General features: G+C 22.5%; 7 protein-coding genes across 7 annotated transcripts; 4 read left to right on the top strand and 3 right to left on the bottom strand.

Moving 5' to 3' along the window:
• Positions 1–2,196: 2,196 nt before the first annotated feature.
• Positions 2,197–4,836, bottom strand: PCHAS_1240100 (S-adenosyl-L-methionine-dependent tRNA 4-demethylwyosine synthase, putative; the record flags this gene model as incomplete). The annotated part of the gene is made up of 1 exon (XM_016799006.1): positions 2,197–4,836. One exon carries the CDS (start codon positions 4,834–4,836, stop codon positions 2,197–2,199), a length of 2,640 nt encoding a protein of 879 aa, XP_016654357.1.
• A 2,153-nt stretch (positions 4,837–6,989) lies between these two features.
• Positions 6,990–9,563, top strand: PCHAS_1240000 (ubiquitin fusion degradation protein 1, putative; the record flags this gene model as incomplete). Its single annotated transcript, XM_734478.2, has 2 exons — positions 6,990–7,247; positions 7,767–9,563. The coding sequence occupies 2 exons, from the start codon at positions 6,990–6,992 to the stop codon at positions 9,561–9,563; spliced, it is 2,055 nt and encodes a 684-aa protein (XP_739571.2).
• A 1,570-nt stretch (positions 9,564–11,133) lies between these two features.
• On the top strand, positions 11,134–11,556 carry PCHAS_1239900 (mitochondrial import receptor subunit TOM22, putative; the record flags this gene model as incomplete). The annotated part of the gene is made up of 1 exon (XM_737065.2): positions 11,134–11,556. The coding sequence occupies one exon, from the start codon at positions 11,134–11,136 to the stop codon at positions 11,554–11,556; it is 423 nt and encodes a 140-aa protein (XP_742158.2).
• Positions 11,557–12,462: 906 nt separating this feature from the next.
• Positions 12,463–13,239, bottom strand: PCHAS_1239800 (50S ribosomal protein L12, apicoplast, putative; the record flags this gene model as incomplete). Its single annotated transcript, XM_737064.2, has 1 exon — positions 12,463–13,239. One exon carries the CDS (start codon positions 13,237–13,239, stop codon positions 12,463–12,465), a length of 777 nt encoding a protein of 258 aa, XP_742157.2.
• Positions 13,240–14,638: 1,399 nt separating this feature from the next.
• Positions 14,639–15,013, bottom strand: PCHAS_1239700 (conserved Plasmodium protein, unknown function; the record flags this gene model as incomplete). Its single annotated transcript, XM_016799005.1, has 1 exon — positions 14,639–15,013. One exon carries the CDS (start codon positions 15,011–15,013, stop codon positions 14,639–14,641), a length of 375 nt encoding a protein of 124 aa, XP_016654356.1.
• Positions 15,014–16,540: 1,527 nt separating this feature from the next.
• Positions 16,541–17,638, top strand: PCHAS_1239600 (ribosome-interacting GTPase 1, putative; the record flags this gene model as incomplete). Its single annotated transcript, XM_734602.2, has 1 exon — positions 16,541–17,638. One exon carries the CDS (start codon positions 16,541–16,543, stop codon positions 17,636–17,638), a length of 1,098 nt encoding a protein of 365 aa, XP_739695.2.
• Positions 17,639–18,853: 1,215 nt separating this feature from the next.
• Positions 18,854–19,975, top strand: PCHAS_1239500 (conserved Plasmodium protein, unknown function; the record flags this gene model as incomplete). The annotated part of the gene is made up of 1 exon (XM_016799004.1): positions 18,854–19,975. One exon carries the CDS (start codon positions 18,854–18,856, stop codon positions 19,973–19,975), a length of 1,122 nt encoding a protein of 373 aa, XP_016654355.1.
• Positions 19,976–21,488: the final 1,513 nt, after the last annotated feature.

Raw genomic sequence — 21,488 nt, 5'->3', positions numbered from 1 at the left:
TGTATTTTTTGTATGTATATAATAAATAAATATTTTATGTATTATTTTTCTTATAATATTATGCTATATCCCGTTTTTAAATTTGTTTCGCGGTAATTTTATTTCTTAAAATTTAATACACTTATCATATTGATTATATTTGCCACATAGAAAAATATATTTATATTCATACAGACAAATTTTCCCAAAGGCAATTTTTTCAGCTTTTTTTTGTCGAAGCACCTAGTAAACTTCGAAAAAAAAAACGTTATAATTTTTTTTTTTTAATTTCAATATATATTTTGTTTCCGCAACTACACAAAGGGGTATAGTAACATTATAAATTTTATATTCCCATTTCGCATTTAAACAAAATTGTTTTTACCTTTAATATGTAGTATTGAGAGATACATACAGGAAATATATTTAAATACAATTTAAATTGCATATATTATTAAGCATATAGAAATTAACGCAAATAAAAAAATATATATGCATGGAACAAACACAAAAATAAAATACAAATTATGTAAAATTATCCAATTATATATTTTTTTAGCATGCTTGTTATTATAAAATAACGATTCGCAATTACGCTTTTTATTATATTCATATTAAAGCATTTTACATTAATCATACATAATATTATAGCTTTTATATGCTTGTATTTTTTTATGTACTTTTATTTGTTTTCTTGTCCCCCTAATCCAATTTACTCTCTCTAGTATACCCTTATAACATATTTTCTCTAGGAATTATGAAAATAAAATGGAAATAAAAAATTGCTAGTATTAATATATGCTTATCCAATTAGTATTTATAATTTATAAAATTAAAAATGAAAAAATATTTTTCTCTTGTAAAATGTAATTAATAAAAGTGTATGCATATTTTTCTATATTTATTGTTATTTTATATTTATTATTATCTCTATATAAAAATAAACAAGTTAAAAAATGTAAAGTCATTATCCCCTTATTAATACTATTATAAATAAGTAAAAAACTATAGTTTTATATACACCTATTTATAAGCCCTATTATTACTAGCTTAAGGCATAAATTTTACTTTATTATTATATATACTTTAAACCTTTTATTTGTTGTTTTATTCCTAAAGCGAAGTATCACAAATGAAACAATATAATAATATAGAATATGTTGCAGTAAAATTATTGTAAGAAATATCTTATACTTATAGGAAAATAGGTCTTCCCCTTTTATTGTTGTTATGATATCTTTTCTTTTTTTATTCTATTTCAATCCCTTTTCATAGTTAAATAACTATCTTAAAATAATTACAATGCTTTATAAAAAACTGTATATCATACAATAATATATACACATGTTTGTAGTGATCATATTGCATAATATTTATGATGAAAATGTTGTATAAAATTTACAAAAATTAAAATGACATTCCACATTCTCATTTAGAGATTTTATATTTATACGTACCCAATTGTATATATTCAAATAATAAGGTTAAAATCGTAATATTTAAAAATTAAACACAAATCAATATTAATTTTTTTAAATATTATTTTATTAAACAAAACAACTTGGTCAAATTAACAACTCCTCGAAATTTATATTAATCATGAGTTTTGGTATATAATGAAATACCGGTTTTAATATAAAAAAGGTTATGATAGTAAAAATAGTATGATTTACTACTTTTTTGACATTTTTATGTTATTTTATTGTTTTTTTTTTCAAATTTTATTAGCATTTAGCTAGTTGTGTTTTCATTAATAATTATGAACAGCAAGGAAAAAAACAATTTTTTATATAAACCAAAAAAAAAAAAAAAGAAATACAAATAATTTTAGCAATATCAATAAATGTGGAATCGTGACAACATTGTTAAGTTACATTATTTTATAGATTTAATAATTTAAAAAATGTAACGAAACAACATATTGATACACACACAACACACTTAGAGCTAGCTAAATGTGATGACACAAATATATGTAATAAATTTTAATATTTTATTAATATTTATCAGTCTTCATTGTACACACTTTTAACAAAGACATATACATACACACCATTTATTATATCCTCAAATTTTAACCAGAATTTTATTTAATTTATATGCATAATGAAATACTGGTTTTAATGCGGTAAATTATAATTTTTATTGTGTAAAGGGAAACGGAAATAATTATTTTTGAAAAAAAAAATAGCTAAATTTAGCTAGCTAAATAAATTTTTATGTTTTAACTTCCATAGTATTAATATTGTTTTTATTTTTGTTTTTCCCTTTTGTATATACTCTTTGGTCGCTTGGATTAAATCCACATTCTGGTGCTCCAACTACAGCCCATTCTGGTGTTTCCGCACAATAATCTATAGCAGAAAAATTTACATTTTGTTTAACAAGTGATTGAAACTTTTCGTAATTTATCCATGTATGCCATTTATTATTAATTTTGAAAACTTTTTTAGCTATTAAAATACTACATGAATGTTTATGTTCACATGAAATTTCGTATATATCAGAAATAGAACGTTTCGAATTTACTAAATGAAATGCAAATTGATAAACTTCTTCGTGCCATGGTATATTTTTCATAGTTAGTTGATATCCTTCCGATGAACCACAATATGTAACAGCTTTTATTTCAATAAAATCGGGATATCCATATTCAATTAATTTAGCATAACTTGATATTTCATCAGACATCATATTATATTCTTTTACTAATGTAAATCGAAATACAGTTCTTTCTTTTCTTTCTTTTAAAATTTTAATACATTTAAGATATCTATCCCAATAATCTTTAAATAATGGTCTATCTATATTTTTTAAAGCTTCTTTATTTGGTGCATCAATAGAAATATAAAGTTGTGTAACTTTTTTTAATTTTTTTAATTCATTTGGAAATTGTGCATTTGTTACTAAAAATGTCGAAATATTTTTTTTATGTAATTCATCGATTAATTTATTAATATCTGGATACATAATAGGTTCCCCTACAAGTGATAATGCACAATGTCTAATATTCTTAGCATTTTCAAATCTTTCATTGATTATATTATGAACCCCTTTTAATTCTTTTATCATATTTTTATGTTTTTTAACAGCTTCATCAACTATAAAATCTGCTTCATCTTTATTCCATCGCCATTTTGTACCAACTGGATTTTTATGATGTCTCCAACAAAAAACACATTTATTTGCACAAGCCAAACTAGGAGTAGCTTCCATACATTGATAAGAATTTATTCCATAAAATGTATGTTTATAGCACCCTCCTCGACCTCTTATTTGTGCTTTTGTCCATCGACACAATTTTACTGCACTATGTGACCCAATTATTTTATATCCTTCTTTTGTTAATTTTGTTCTTTGATTATCTGTTAGCATATCTTTTATTTTGTTTGATAATAAATCTTCTAAATCTTCTGAACTGTTACAATTTATTTCATCATTATTTTCGTTCATAGATTCATTACTAAAATCGCTATTAATTAATTCGCCATCTTGTTCATACTCATTCTTGCAGCATCCGTTTACTATGGATGTTTCAAAATTATTATTTATAACTTCCTTTTCGTTAATATATTTATCATTTCCATTCAAGCAATTGCTGGAAGTGCATCCACATTTCTCAGTGGTGTTTGCATCCATTTTGGAAGTAGAAAATGAAATATGACCATTGATTTTGTTAGTTAATTTGTTATGATTATCACCTGACTCTTTTGCGGCATCCAAATGCTCTGAAGACACACCATTCCTTATGCAATCACATTTATGAATATTATTATTCTCTACTGATTTGCTTGCTTGTTTTTCTTCATCATTAATGGACTCGCTTTTTTTGCAAAAATATGTGCAATAATATTTTAGAGTATTATAGTTTTTTCTATTTGCGTAGTGAAAAAAGTTATTACTAAATTTGGTGTAATTAAAATTGTATAGAAAAAGAGATAGACATATTTTTTTTAACAAGCTAGATTTCCAATGTATAAATTCTTCGTCATTATCCATAGTTGAACATAATGTTAATGTTTTTTCTAATTTATTTGCCCCTAATGATGATAGAAACTTATCACATTTTTTGATGGGGGTACAAAAATATTTACTTCCATATTCTTTATTACCAAACCCAACACAACTATAAAAAATATTTTTTAAATAATTTTTTTCAACTCGAAAATCGTTAACTAAATCAGTTAAAATATCTTCTAATTTATAACAATTTGTTGGGAATGCTCCAAAATTATATGTACTAATAAACATAAATAAAATATTTAAATCATTATTTTCACTGTTTTCAAAAAAGGTATAACTATCAAATTCGTTACCATTAACAAAGTCAAAATGAATTTCGCTAATATTATTTTCTATAGAACAATTTAAATAATTATTAAAATGTGTATTACCACATTTAATCATATTTTTTTCATATTTTTTTAAATTGTCAAAAATATCTTTTACTTCATTATCACATTTTGATGATTCATTATTTGTTTTTTCATTTTTACATTTTTTTACAAATTTTCCGTCTTTATTTTTTTTGTTTGTCTTCAATAATTTAGATCGAAAATATTCCAACATATAATCTTCGATATTATTTATTTCATTACTTATAGATCCTTCAAAAATTGTATTATTTTTGTTATCCCCTTTAGTTATTGTACTTATAGTATTAAAATGGTTTAATATATTATTAAAAAAATATATTAATTCATTTAAAAATTCTTTTGCTGCTTTATAGCTAGTAATACCTTCAGACCCATATATTATCGTAAGATTTATTTTCGTTTTTTTCTGAATTGAATAAGTATTAATATTGCCTCCTTCATTGGGGGGCAGTACAAGTTCATCTTCTCTTTTTGTTACCATACCTTTTCAGATTTATTAATTTATTATTCAATATATTATAATATTTCCAAATATATTTACATCCCCTTTATCCATAAATATATATAAACTTTTCTTTCGTCTTACATCACTTGTGAGTATGAAATTTGGTTGAAACCATTGAGGGGAAGGTATGCCAAAAAATTGCCAAAAATTTGCCAAATAAAATTATGAAAAATGCATAAAACGTACAAAATAATAATAACTTTTATACGTTATATGACCAAATTGAAAGATGTTATAGATGACGCTGCGCATAAATAATATCCGCAAAAAGTCAGAGGAAAAACCAATGTATCCTTTTTAAAACAAAAAAAAAATAATTTTTTCAATTCTGAAATGTATACTATTGTAAAGGCATAATAATTAAATATATACAAATTTTTTTTTCACTTATTAATAATTTAAATTGGATTTGTTTAAAGCAACTATATTTTCAAAAATGTTCATGCACGTATTTATAGAGCGAAAAAAATAGTTGAAAATTTAAACAGTAAAATTTATTTTTAATTTTATATAAATTATTTCAAAAAAATATGTAAATATTCTTTTAATTCATATGATTATACCAAATTTTATGACAAGATCGAACCGAAAATATCAGAAATAATTTACTATAAACTTGAATATTAACGAAACAACAATATAGTTATATATGCATATTTCGAATTTTCTTGCATAGTTGTACTACCCCCACAATTCAGTGGTACGTCCATTTCTCTACTTAAGTAGGCATGCATATGGTCTACAACGCCAAAAAAGGCATTAATACATAGTGACATAATACATAGTGACATAATACATAGTGACATAATACATAGTGATGATAATCATAAGAAATGGTTTTCCATTTTCGACATATTCCATGTTGGGGGCTGATGCCTTTAAAGGAATGTTTTTAATGTACCCCCTTATTATTTCCAAAATTTTAAATAGCCACTCTTTTTAAAGAATGATGAAAAATGAAAGAGAAAGGGTAGTGGCATGAACATAGATAGTTGTATGTTGAAATAATACATACAATTAGCTATATATCAATTATAATTTTTTTATTTTATATTTTATACATGTCCAATGTTTTATTAAATAGGTGTATATATGCATATATCATTTGGCATTTTCCAAAATGCACAAAAAGGACAGCTTAAGCTTTTTATAAAAGTTCCCAATCTTTTTTACACTTTGAGAAATGAAAATAATAAATGATTGGTTGTTAAAAATAAGGGTAACAATGTAATGCCATTAATCACGCACACGATTTTTCTCGTGATTTTGCTCGTGATTTTGCTCGTGATTTTTTACAACATTCACATCCCAATGTAGTGTGTATTTTTTTATTTAAACATATTAAGGGGAAAAAACGGTGTAGAATATGTTAAACGAACTTATATTTTAAATGGACGTAAAAAAATGTTGATTTGCAATTTATTACGTTTTAAAAATATATACAAATTTGATTTAAAATGAAGAAAAATCGAATAATAAAACATGAAATTATGGAATAAATTATGTTTAATAAAATTTCCTGTTTTTATAAAAAAAAAAAAATATAATTATATAAATTTTCCTGGCGAGACAATTAAAAAAAATAAAAATATATAAAATAAAAAGACGTTTCTATAAAAATATTAAGCATTAAAAAATGTCACAAAAAAGTAAAAAATATTCACAGGTTTTTATTAATATTAAAATAAAATATAATTGTAAAAAAAATTAAAAAAAAGAAAATTACAATGGTAAAATAATTTTAATGCAATGGTTAAACATTTTTATTGTTACCCCAATAAGTGCGATGGTACATTTTAATATGAAAATTCTCCCGATTTTTTTCCATATATAAATAAATGATAAAATTTTAAAAAATATATACTTTTGTTATAAATTTTCAGTGTATTTAATCAAACATATAAAACGACCTTCAAATAGTTTAATCTACTTTTAATTAATCCTATAGTTGGAAAAAAAAAACATTACCAACGAGTATAAAAAGTTACAATTTTCCAAAAAATATCATATTCGTACTGCATAGATAGCTATAATTTCAATTTTTTTAGAGGGGCGTGAATATTCCCCTTATTTGATTTTTAAAAATATGGATAATTGTACATATTTATGTTTATATACTTTTAAATATAATGGATGATGATTTCGCACGGGCTTTAAATAAATTCAACTCGAATCGTTTATTTAATAAACATAATATAATAAAGAATGTCAATAAAACAACAGAGAGAAGTCAGAACAAAAAACAATCGATCTTAAACAAGTTAAAGGAAGATTTAGAATTAGAATATATTCATAACTCGAATAATAAAATTTGTCAAAAATTTTTAACATTGTGCCTAAGAAAAAGTTCAGGAAAATTAAATGATCATTCAGACAAAATTATATTGGTAAGTTTTATAAAATTTTAAATTAAATATTAAGAAAAATATTTACACATATGCATATCGTTTTACTTTATACACATTTAACGAGCATTTATTTATTTCGCTTTTTTTGTACAATCCAACATTAAAAGCTAAAACCAATGCTCATAAAAAAAGGTGTACTATTTTAAATTCACAAAAAGGAACATACTTTTATTTCCATTGATAACTGTTATAGGAAACTGATTTTTATTTATCATTTTCTTCTAACAAAAATTAATGCAAATTTAATTATGTTTTCTTTTTTTTGAAATTTAATCACGTTTAATCAGTCATTTAATTAGCTCAAAATTTAAAGCAATTAAATTCACGCTTAAACGTACAAGTAGATTGAATATATCTTTTTAATTCCTATGTGTACTGCTATACATGGGAATAACCGTGATAAGGCAATAGAGATGTTTCATTCTATTTCCATTGCTATATTAAAATATGCACACTTCATACATGTCTATACCCCTTTCCTTTTTTGTAAATTTATAGCCTGTCTCTATATTGAAAACTCTTGAAAAAGGGACATATAGTAATGAAGTAAGTTTCCCTTATACATTCAGTTTAAAAAATGTCCAAAATAATTATATGACTCATGCATGTGTTTTAGAGTTTAGTTCAAGTGAAGGGATAATTGAAGTTTCAGAAAACATAAAAGAGAATTTAGGAATATTTGAAAAAAATGGAGTAATACGTATTTTAGTAACTTATGCAAATTTATCAAAATGTGATTTTATAAAATTTGAATCATTAAATGAAAATATAAATGATATAAAATTTATGAAAAATTTATTAGAAAATCAATTAAGTTTAAATTATAGTACACTAACTTTAGGTGACTATGTACATATTAATAATTTAAAATTTTATATTAGTGAATTAGAACCAGATAATGCAGTATCTTTAATAAATACAGATATAACTGTTGATATATGTGAACGAACAAATATTAATGGAAATCAAATTAATTTTTTTTCAAATGATATTAAAGCTGGTAATAATAATAATCCATATGAAATAATAAATAACACTCAAGTAAATATTAGTAACACTATTAATAGAGAATTTAAAAAATACAAATTTATAATTAATTACAACATATTAGAATTATTAAAAAAAGGTAACATTTCTATAAATATATCTTTAAAATCGGAAGATATCAATAAATTTAATATTTTTATTTCTTTTCCACCTTATGATGATGTGTCTGAAACAGTACACCATTTACATTTTGATGATTGTTCTGATCAGATTAAGATAGACAAAGAGATTATTCAAAAATGTTTAAAGTATCATTTTATTTATTTTCAAACCGAAGGAAAAAACGAAACTACCCAATCAACCACTACTACTTCTGCTAATGACAACAATAATCTCTTATGCTGTGATAATTATGATGCGAATAATTTTACTCAAAATTTTTCTCAAGATTATTCCGAAATTTTGGAATACGTATATGATCAATTTTTTCCGCATATAATATTTCTTGGCATATCATCAAATGGTAACAGGCCAGTGGAATATAACTTATCGACTAATATAATAGAAAATGCATTAAGCTCTACCAAAGATATAGACATAAAAAAAAGTGTTAACAGTATGATACATAACCAAAATTATATAAAATGTGATAACTGTCTTAAAGATATTCTTGAATATAATATAAATATGCATAAAATACATTGTATAAAAAATTTCTCTATATGTAATATTTGTAAACAATCATTTAAAAAAAATGAACTTATAAATCATATACATTGTGATTTATGTAATGAAGGAATGGATATAAATGATAAAAATAAACATAATCTCATATGGCATGTAAAAATAAAATGCTTATGTGAAAAATCTTTTTATAGAAAACAATTTATTTATCACCAAAAATTATTTTGTCCAAAAAAAATAATTTTTTGTCCATTTTGCAATATATTTACTGCACACACTACAAATATTTATGATGAAGATTTTATTATTGCTAACTTTTTTGGTCAGCTGGATAATAAACAAATTAACAGTATTTGTCCAAATAATAGTGGACATATTAATCCAAATTTTGAAACAAAATCAATTAATTACTATGTAAACTTGTTACATAATAATTTTACTTATTTTTTAAAATATATAAAAAATTCAGAACATGAAAAATATTGTGGATCCAAATCAATTTCTTGTATAATTTGTAAAAAAAATATGTACAGAAATTTATATTTAACTCATTTAATTTCAGTTCATAATTTCACCAAAATTGATGCCTTTAAAATTATTAACGAAAATATCCAAATACACTAATAATTATGAACAAGTCATAATATTTTTACAAATTAAAAATAAAACTATTTACCTTATTTGTTGGAATAATGTACATTGTTGAATATTATAAATAGAATTCGTTGTTTTTTATATATTTTGTATTTCATTATTATTATTTCTTACTTTCTATATCCTTATTTGTCTGTTTTTTTTGTTGTGGAATATAGAAAAGGTTAATATATGTGAAAAACAAACTAAATTAATTTATTCCCATAATTTTTTGTGTATATTCACACACCAATGTACATATATATTAAATGAGTTTGTATGCTTTATTATTTTTTTCATGTTTTTAATTCAAAATATGAGCAACATAAAAAAATGCTAAAAAAAAGTTGTCCAATTTTTACCATAAATCATCATGTGCAACTTAAAAAAAAACTATTTTTAATAATTTTATTGAATGCTATCACTTAACAGTGAATAAATTTTAGTAATATGCATATGAAGGAATGAAATATAAATATACTACTGTTGAAACATTTCTTTCGCCTTTCAATATATATATATATGTTAACCCTCTAAAATATTATATAATTCTTTTAAACATTATATTACGCCATTTAAAAAAAGGTATACATATCAGTGATGATAAAGTTACTTGCTATTTTTGTGTCATTGTCTTTATTTTTTCAGAACAAAGGTGGGAATAAAAAAATTGAAAAAATTTTAATATTAGAAAGGTAAAAAAACGAAAATATTTTATTTGCGTTTTTTCACATATATTTGAAATTAAATTTTCATAAAATAAAAAATATGAATATCGTAACATTTTACTTTTTTTTATGATTTGTTAATTTTATCCAATTTTGCTGCATTTTTTTGTACTTTATTATTATCAATTTATACGATAAAAAAAAATTAATATTACCACGTATATAATATAATGCATATACGATTAAGGAGCAAAAATATATTTAAAAAGGAAACTAACGAAAAAAAATAAAAATAAAACAAAAAAATAAAAAATAATTCATTTTATATAATTTTTTACTTTCTTTTAAATTATTATAAAATATATATCTATATTTTTTACGAATTTATATAGGGAACTATAAGTTTTATTGTGGTAATTGTTGTATAATGTAGTAGATCATTTTAAAAATATTTATAATATTATGCATTATTATTTATATATTTCGAGGGAATTATACTCATATAAATTCAAAGCTATTTTCAGAACTTTCGGCTCGAGGAATTTTTATAAGACTGCTTCATAATATTTTTCCCTCTTATATATATATACTTACAGATATAGTTGTCCCATTAAATATCAATATTTTTTAAGTTACATATATCGTCTGGAAACAATTTTGTAATACGATGCTTTGTTATATTTATTTATAAAAGATATCCTATACAGGCAATAAAATATTTCCATATCGCGCGGTGAATACATTTATGTATTTTTTTACAAAATTATTATTAAATTAAAGTAGTATTTGCCAAAATATTAGTTGGCATATACATGCAAGCTAATTTACATCCTTAATGTATACCTATTTGCATCCCCTTATAATAAATAATTTATCATATAAAATATCAATGTATGTATAAAAATCGGCCAAATCGTATCGAATACCATTACACGTATCTACAGCACATACCTATAAGAGATTCTTATAACTTGTACTTGTATGTTTTATTTTTCAAAATGGGAGCAGTAATATCTAGAATGTTAACTAGTGATGAAGGATCAAGTTTGGCTTTATCAGGAAAACCAACATTTAATTTTAAAAAAGGTGGTGGATTTAGACTTAAAAATAAGTTAAGAGTTGCAACACAACGAATTCAAAATTTTGTGAAAACAGGATTGAAAACAACATCGTGGGTTGTTTGGGTAGCAGGAGTTTCAGTTGTTGTTTTAATTACACCAATTGCTTTTCAGTATGAAAAAGAATGCCAACTATTTGAAATGCAAGCTCAATTTTTCCAAGCCCAACAAGCAGCTAATGTACCTCAACTAAATTAACATGACCAAAATAGAAATAATAGTATGTGCTAAAGAATAAAATTTACATTAAATAAAACTAAACAGATAAGTATATTATTTTTTATGTCCAATTTTTACAAAAAAATAATATTATGTGTATTAGAGAATATACATATATTATTCAAATTTATTTATGAGTTAATTTTATTTTATTATACTCACAATTAATTATCATATGTGTGTGCAATATTATGTATATATACACTTTTAATAATTTTCCAATCTATTAATATGCCCTTTTTGTAAATTTTTTACCGGCATGCTTTTTAATAAGCATATAAACTATAATTTATGTTTTGTGTTTTTTAATAAATTTTATATTTTTGTATTTTCGTCATTTTAAATAACTTAAATTCATTATCCTTATTAAATATTTTTATTTTATCATATTAACTTATATTTGTATCCCTTCTTTTAATGAGCTAAACAAAAATCTCACCCCTTTAAAAAGTTATATTAAAATAAAAGAATATGCTAAGCATAAGGGAAAATCTACTGCTTTTTTAAATTAATAAAAAAAGTATATAATATTTTTTGGGTTAAAATAATGTTAATAAGTTTGTAAAAAAAAAATCATATATATAATATACATATGTAGACATAAAAACGTGTTACATATTTAAGAATTTTTTAAGGGGTGTAAAATGAAAAAACAAATATCATACATCATTTTAAAATAAAAATATATTTTTAAAACAAATGCCTGTGTACAAATTAAAAGTATTTTGTATTTTACTCGAAAAAAAATTAAATAGAAATATTATTTTATAAATAATAATAAGACCAAAAAAAAAAAGAATAGCATAGACTGAAAACAATATAGATATAAACTATAGTAATTTATACTAAGCCTGTATCGAAAATGTTACATAATTATTAATGGTATCATTTCAATTTAACGATACCTCCAGCTTCAGTCAATTTTTTTTTCCAACTTTCTGCTGTTTCTTTATTGATTTTTTCAAAAAGTGTGTGTGGTAAATTATCAACTAAATCTTTTGCTTGCTTTAAGTTTAATTCTTTTTTGATTTCTTTAATTATTTTAATTATTGGAATTTTTTTATTTGGTTCAACATTTTCTAAAATTAAATCATATACTTTATTTTCATCCTCTTCTTCATTTTCTGCATTGGCGTCTTTATCAGATTCGTTTTGTTTATTTCCTTGACCATCTCTGTTATCTCCAACATTTTGTTTTAAGTCTACAGAAAAAGTTACTTCGATTTTTTTTACAAGTTCACTAGCTTCTAATAAAGTTAATTCTTTTAAACTTTCTATTATTTTATCAACCTTTTCACTTTTTAATTTAAACTTCTTATTGTTTATGTGTGCATCCTTTTTAAAATTATAAGGTTTGCTTTTATAATTTAATGCGTTTTTTCTACCATTGTAATTATCATTTAATCGGTTATCATAATACAAAAAATTGTTGTAATTAAATTTATTATGTTCTTTTGAAAGCTTGAAACATGCTGAATAATTAGCGAAATATAAGAATATATATATAATATATATAAACCTACATAATGTGAAACTAGTTATATAGTTTACTTGTCTAAAAAATATATTATTTTTTTTTTTTTTTTTTTCATTTTCATTATTATTTGATGAGTTGATGTTATTATTCCCTAAATTTTTATCTACCCTTTCTGTATTTTTCATTCTTCAAAAAATTATGCATTTTTAATTACTTCCTAATTATATATTTTTTGTAAAAAGAAAAATATCTTATATAGCTATTATTTATCATTAATATTTTCAATTCTGTTTTTCCTTTATTTTAATATCTTGTTGGTACTGCCCCCTTATATATCAGGCATAGGAAACTAATCGAACGGTGGTAATCAATTATATGCTAAGGCATTAAGAGTTATTATTTTTATATTCTCCAATATATGTAATAATAATAATAGGTTTCTTATTAAATTGTAATTTTTATATAAGCATATGTACATATATGTACACACAGCAATTAAAGAATATGTTTAACCTCCCTCCCACAATTTTGATTATTATAAATAATATTTATACATAAATTATAATATATATATTTATTTTGCATATTTATAAAGTATATATTTTACTAAAATTTTTCAAACTAATCAAAATGTATGCTAAAGGAATGATTTTAAAATTCTGAAGAAATTAATAAAATACGGATTTATTTAAAATAAATATACACATTATTACTAGTCAACTAAATTTTATTTTTTGGGAAGATTTTTTTCATTCTTTTTGATGCATTATAATTTATTTCATTTCCTTTTTTTTTTATTAATATATAAAGAAAACTAAAAAAATTAAGAAACTTATTATTGTATACACATATTATAATATGCTTAAAAAATCGGGCTTTAAAAATTTCATTTTAACTTGTTTGCAAATGTTGAATATATATTTAATATGTTCTTATTTTATAAAAAAATTATATAATTGATAAAATACAAAAAAAAATATAAAAAAAAACAAGGGTTTGTATAAAAAATATATATGCATTATCCATATATATTCCTTTCTTTTTCATGATAACTATTTATTTATAAAATATAGAAACAAGTATATGAATATACATATTTACAAGAATAATTAAAAATAAATAATTATATAATAAAAAATATTAACAATATCAATAAAAAAAAAACAGAAAAATACTCTCCACGGTTGTGGCTTAAAAAGTAAGCATTTTTCAACAGGACTTATGATAAAATTTGTAGAACTTAAAAATGTATTATTCAAATTTTCATTTAAAAAAAAATAAAACAATCATTTCTTCTTACATTAATCATTGTATATTGTGCTCCCTTTTTACAACACACATGTGTATGAATATGTATATTCAGGCGGCATACTAAATTGGTGGTAGTATTAAAAATTTAGCTGTTTCAATGTAAAAATGTAAAAGGTGTTATGTGTATATTAATAAAATGTGTGGTTAGATAGTTTTGAAGAACTAGCCAATTGTGACAAATACATAAGCATGACCCCAAATGTGCATACATATGAGTTCTTTGAAAAGTTGGAATTGATTTGTTTCTTTTTAGAAAGATAAGCAAATGTAAATTCAATTGGCATCCGTATTTGCATCATCGGTATTAATTGTTATGTTCATATCTTGAGATAATATTTTTTTAGCATAATAATAGTCAGAGGTTGGAGATAATATTTTATTTACTTTGTATTGAAGATAATCATCTTCTGTTTCATCATTTAATTGTATAGGAACAGAGAATGGATCATTGATTTCTTTAACATCATTAGTTATATCTATATCAAAATATTTCACATTTTGTATCGTACTATTTTTTAATTTATTTGTATAATATTCCACACTATTTTTATCATGATTTATTATATTAACTTTTAAATCTTTTTCGCTAGCCATTTCAAAAATTGACATATTATTTTTTAAAAGTTCCATATCTTCTCCAGTTTCCATTTTTTTTCTCTTACACTTTTAAAAATAATATTATTTCACGTCAAAAATTGGGTTTTTATATAATCTTAATGAATCGTTTTCAAATAAAATATGCTATCATACGGTATGTAACTATGTATATGTCTCTAATTTAATCGCCATAAGGTTTTCTCACATATGAATTGTCTAAGCTCTTGTAGTATGCAAAAAGTTGTATACATACATAATGCAGGATAATAAAAAAACTATATATTTATAAGTAAATAGGTATTTATATTTTCTCACACTATTTATGGTTAGTATTTCTCCCTAAGTCTACGACATTTTTGCATGCATGACTTACAAAGGTATACACTTATACGCAAGAATAATTATATATAAGAACATAACAAATTTTAATTGAAATCTTTTGTTACTTTATTCTTTAATAATATGAAAATTTATTTTTTTTTTTCAAAAAAAATTGTGTATATAGTTAATTTATAAAAATTTGGGGGTCGATGTATTGTGCAAAATGGCATGTTGTGATGTTCTTTAATAATTTGATATAGTTTGAGACTAAGGGAAAACAAATTTAAAAAAATATAAAAAGAAATAAAATAATACATATAGTTTAAGTAATAAGTTGATTCTATAATTTACAAATAATCATAATACATACACCTTTTCATAATAAAAAAATATATAATATCTTTACCTATATATGCATAATAATATATATTACTATGGGCAAATTCGGGGAAGCAAAATAATAACATATTTATAATATATAATATTTAGGAGTCCACTGACAAAGAGAAAAAAATATGTATAACGGTTTTAAAATTTTTCCATATTTTACAAATTTATGTTTTTTGAACTCTTTAAATAATTAAAGAAAAACATAAAATAATATATAATAAAATTAAAAATCCTTTTTTTTAATTAATTATATATATTTTTTTTTCCAGCTATATTTGTTTACATATAACAATTAGCCCATAAAGGCGTAAAATAATTCGATTTTTTTCATTTATTTTTTATATTATATTTATTTTTTAAATAATTTTATGAATCCCTATAACAACATAGCTTTTCTATGCACATATAAACATTTGATTATTTACCATACAAAATATATAGATGTATATTCAGATATTTTTAACAAACTTTAAATAGGGAAGGAGTAAGCAAATATAAAGCGAACCATTTTATTATGCCATGATTTGGTAGAGCCAAAGGGAAAAGGGTTGCCAAAAAAAATTAAAAAAATAATAATCAAATAAAGTTATATTACTCGCTAATCAAAAAGCATATATTGAAATTGTAGTCACATTGAATAGCTGTAGTAAAGACACTAGATGTGGAATAATGAAAAGAAATATATAAGTATTATGCTCTGATGCAATTTTTTCCTATTTATCATTTATAACCTTTAAAAGGCTAGACATATTATATATAATTTGTTTCTTCTTGTTTTAAAAAAAAGAATAAAGCAGTGATCAGACCGGTGAAAAGTACGCATATAATCGTGTATAGCTATTTATCATAATTTATATTTTAGGCACAATGTCGATCCTACAAAAGATTGCTGATATTGAGGCCGAAATGGCCAAGACCCAAAAAAATAAAGCTACAAATTTTCACTTGGGTTTACTAAAAGCAAAACTATCAAAATTAAAGGCTCAATTAATTGAAGGAGGCGCAAAAGGGGGTGGAGAAGGAGAAGGGTTTGACGTTTCAAAAACAGGAGATGCAAGAATAGGACTTGTTGGGTTTCCATCAGTTGGTAAATCAACACTATTAAATAAATTAACGGGAACATTTTCTGAAGTTGCTTCATACGAATTTACAACATTAACATGTGTCCCAGGTATATTTAAATATAAAGGAGCAAAGATGCAATTGCTAGATCTACCAGGTATTATTGAAGGAGCTAAAGATGGTAAGGGTAGAGGTAAACAAGTTATAGCAGTAGCAAAAAGCTGTTCATTGATTTTAATAGTCTTAGATGCATTAAAACCATTATCCTTTAAAAAAATTATAGAAAAAGAATTAGAAGGTTTTGGAATCAGATTAAATAAAAAACCACCAAATATTATTTTTCAAAAAAAAGATAAAGGTGGTATAAATATTACTCATACAGTACCATTAATTAATTTAGATGAAGATATAATTAAATCAATTTGTCATGAATATAGAATTATGAATGCAAATATATCAATAAGATGTGAAGCAACTGTTGATGATATTATAGATGTTATTGAAGGAAACAGATTATATGTACCATGTATATATGTATTAAATAAAGTAGATCAAATAACTATGGAAGAATTAAATCTAATTACAAAGCTACCTCATAATATTCCAATATCAGCACATTTAGAATGGAATCTTGATGGTTTATTAGAAGAAATATGGAATTATCTCGACCTAGTACGTATATATACTAAACCTAAAGGTCATATACCAGATTATGATTCCCCTGTTATTTTAAAAAAAGATAAATCAAAAGTTGAAAATTTTTGTAAAAAAATACATCGATCTTTACTCAATCAATTTAAATATGCTTTAGTATGGGGAAAATCAGTTAAACATAATCCACAAAAAGTAGGAAAGGATCACGAACTTAACGATGAAGATGTTGTCCAACTCGTCAAAAAATGATGAACTTACGAATTCATATCCTTATGAACTGATTAATTTGAAGGATGCTCAATACAAATACTGAAACGAACTTATAAGCATCATATTTCTAAACAATCATAGGCAGATAATGAAATGCATACCTATTACCCCTTGGCCGATTTACCTAACCATCAGTATTAATTTTTTCTAAAACATCTTAGTCTCTTTCCTTACTACTAAAATGAATAGTGTGATAAGAGAGAGGCTATTTAATTCTTCAGAAAATGTGATTTTTTTTTTAAAGTATTTTTCCCCTATGCTACATAAGGGGCATATGCACAATTTGAGGGTTCAACTCTACAAAAACATTTTATGGAATTTATAATTCATTATGTGTTATATTGCACACATATAGATGCATATATTTTTTATACATATACCATTTTTAATTTAACTTTTAAAAACTTTTTTATGAAAATCTTTTATTTGATGTATTCTCATTAAGTGTAAAAGTATTAATGAATCTTAAAGAGACAACCAAGATTCATATCATACATACATTTTATGTATGACAATATTTTTCTCTTCCCTAACAAATGCATATTAAACTTTGAGAGTGTAATAAAATGATCATTACACTGCTTTGTTAAATGCCACCCAATTTTCTATACATACTATATAAATATGGAATTTTTTTTTCTAAAAATGATACTAATAAATGTGAGGGAAGAACAAAGCTAGCTATTTTTAAGAGATATTAAAATTAACATAGCTTTTAATTTTTTTTCATGTCATATTGTTTTAACGTAGAAAAATTATTGTGTATAATATTAAGGGAAAAAATGGCAATACAAAAATAATTAAAAAAAATAACGACCAAGTTTCAACACCGTATGTATGAAAAATAATTTTTTAAGATATGGAAATTATAAAAAAAATGAAAAAGAAAAAAACATTTTTCTAATTTAAAAATAAAAATGGATATACTATTCATTAGATACAAATATTATGCATAGTATTTTCTTATTATTTTTTACAATTATTTAAAAGGCCTAAATAAAATATATTATTTATATATTTTTTTTCATAGCCTTTATATAAATATGTTATTACCGCTACCAAATGAAGTATCAAGAAAAATAAAGTAAGCCACCTCATTTTAATTAAATTTGCTAATACAATAATAATTATGATATTTCTCTCTATATATAGACTGTAAAATATAAGCACTTTTTAAGTAAGAGAAAAGTAAAAATGGAAAATTTTCCAAATATAGTAATACTATCATATGATAAAGACAAAGCTGAAATTTTCATAAAATATTTATTAACAAAATTTGAAGTTATAGATCATTATACTGATGAAAAATGGCACAAAGTATTATGTGAAAATAAAGAGACAGATGATAATTTAAAAGATTTTATTTTTAAAAAAGAAGCCAAAATACAAATTGTTAATAAATATTATCAAGCACAAATAATCATACTATCATGTATTCCATATACCATAGAAAATGAAAAACAACATGGTGACACAAAAAAAGATGAAATAATTTCCAATAACCTTTTAAGTGATACTAATAAATACACAAATTTAAACTTAAATTGTGAAAGTATTATTTTTTTATTTAACGAATTTAACGAAGATACTAAACAGTTAATAAATAATAACCCGTTTATAAATTTTGAAGCAAAAAATGATAAAATGATAAAAAATGATGATTTTGATTTTTCGAATTTATATAAAGATATAGGAGTTAAAATTGCCATCTTTCCATTATTATTACAAAAAAAAGAAAAAGAAATACTTAAATTTTGTACAGAATATTTTATCGAATGTTTGTATATAGAATATGAGTCTAACCATACTGATAAAACAAACCTTAACGAAAATAACAAAATTATGAATCAAACTCAAAAAAAAAATACAAATTTTGATGAGTTTTGTGATGATGATGAAAGATTGATTGAAGCTTTGCATTGCCATATGTGGAAAGGATTGAAATTAAAAAAAGAAAATATAATTATTCCAAAAGATGCAAAAATGGAAAACAACACAAAAAAAGATGGCGAAAATAAAGATGTTTTATCACCCCCCCCAAAATCAGACATATTAGAAGACCCAAAGAAGACCAAACAAAAATTGGAGAAAAAAGAGAATCAAAAAAAAAGTGATGAATCTGAAAAAAAAAATAATAACGATACAGATAACAAAAAAGATGATAAATTTATGGAAAATTTTAATAAGATTGTAGAAAAAATTAAGTTAGTTAAAATTGAAAATCAAAAATGTAATAATGATTCAGAAAGAAGGAAAAAAGCCGAAAATGCAATTTTAGAGTTGCAACAATATTTTTATGGTATGGATGAAGAATAATTTTCCAACAATTCTTAATTATTTATCATTATTAAATTGGTGTGATTTTTTATTTTTTTGCTAAATCATCATCAAAAAAATATATTAATTGGTACACATAAATTCGAACCTTATGTATAAATAAAGAAATAATAAACGACATGTATTTGCTTACACTTTTTTACAACAAACAACATAAGTATTAAAATTATGTATCAAAAAAAATATAAACCCTAAATGCGTCCATGTACATATGCATGTACTTAGTTAAAATTTCAAAGAGCCAGCTAACAATTGTTGTAAATTTTGAAGTTGTATAAATTACACACAAAGGTGTATTCCATGCAGTATCTGCAAAGAGAATATCACATGCATGCATATTATTTACATTTTTTTGATTCAATTTTGTTTTTTATTTTTTTTAATTTTTTTGAAATTTTTTTTATACATGTATTTGATTTTTACCAAAAACCCAAAACAATACCTTTAACAGATACAAGCTTAAAAAAGTATATAAGAATGTTTTATTTTAAATTCTTCTATTTATTCATTTTTCAAGATATACTGCACAATATATGGTTAAATATAATAAAATAAACAAAATATAAAATAAATATTTATTAAATTTTATGATATTTTTTAGTCTTATTTTAATAGACTTATTGAAATTTTAATTATTGTTCCTATACCTAATATATATCCATATAATTATATGTATATAATATGCATACATGCGTGTATACAATCTATGTGGTTTATGCACCATGATACTACATATGTATATATATTTATAATATTTTTATATTTATTTTTTTTGTTTTATAAATATAGTAACATTTTACATACCTTATATTGTTATAAAATGCTACTTATTTAAGATAATTCAAGATTACGGGTTTTGTTCTTATTTATATTGCGTATGCTAAGCACACACAAGTAACGCATATTGATTTATTTGTACGCATTCATTTATTTATAGAAATTCATACATATATATATTTAATGTTTATACTATTTGCTTGTTTAAAAATATTTTTTATTATATTTTTTTTTATTTTTTATATAACTTATTCCCATTGTTTCAGTCTGGTATTGTACAACAATTTTATATTTATTGAATTGTAGCATTGTTTTTGTGTGTTTGTATGTTAAAACATATTCTTAAAATATAAAAGTATTACATAAAAAAAGTAAAATATTATATAGCTTAATTATTTGACAATACTTATTGCATATGCTTAGTTATTAGAGCATTATATAAATCATAACTTACATATATATACATCCATTTTTAATATATCTACATACCTTCAAATTATTAACTAAGCTTATATTGCTTAATAGTACATATTTATTATATCTAACTTATAATTAAATAAACAATAATTATATCATATTGCTACCATTTGTTCGATTAAACTTAAATTAAAAAGTAAGTCAAATTATAAGGACTATCACACATTTTAAATGTTACAAAAAAAAAAAAATTAAAAAGACTTATTTTATATATATGCATATGTGTACATATTTGCAT

This window comes from Plasmodium chabaudi (assembly GCF_900002335.3).
Source record: "Plasmodium chabaudi chabaudi strain AS genome assembly, chromosome: 12".
Taxonomy (NCBI): Eukaryota; Apicomplexa; class Aconoidasida; order Haemosporida; family Plasmodiidae; genus Plasmodium; species Plasmodium chabaudi.
The sequence above is the reverse complement of the archived record's forward strand: the minus strand, read 5'-3'. Positions and strand labels throughout refer to the sequence as shown.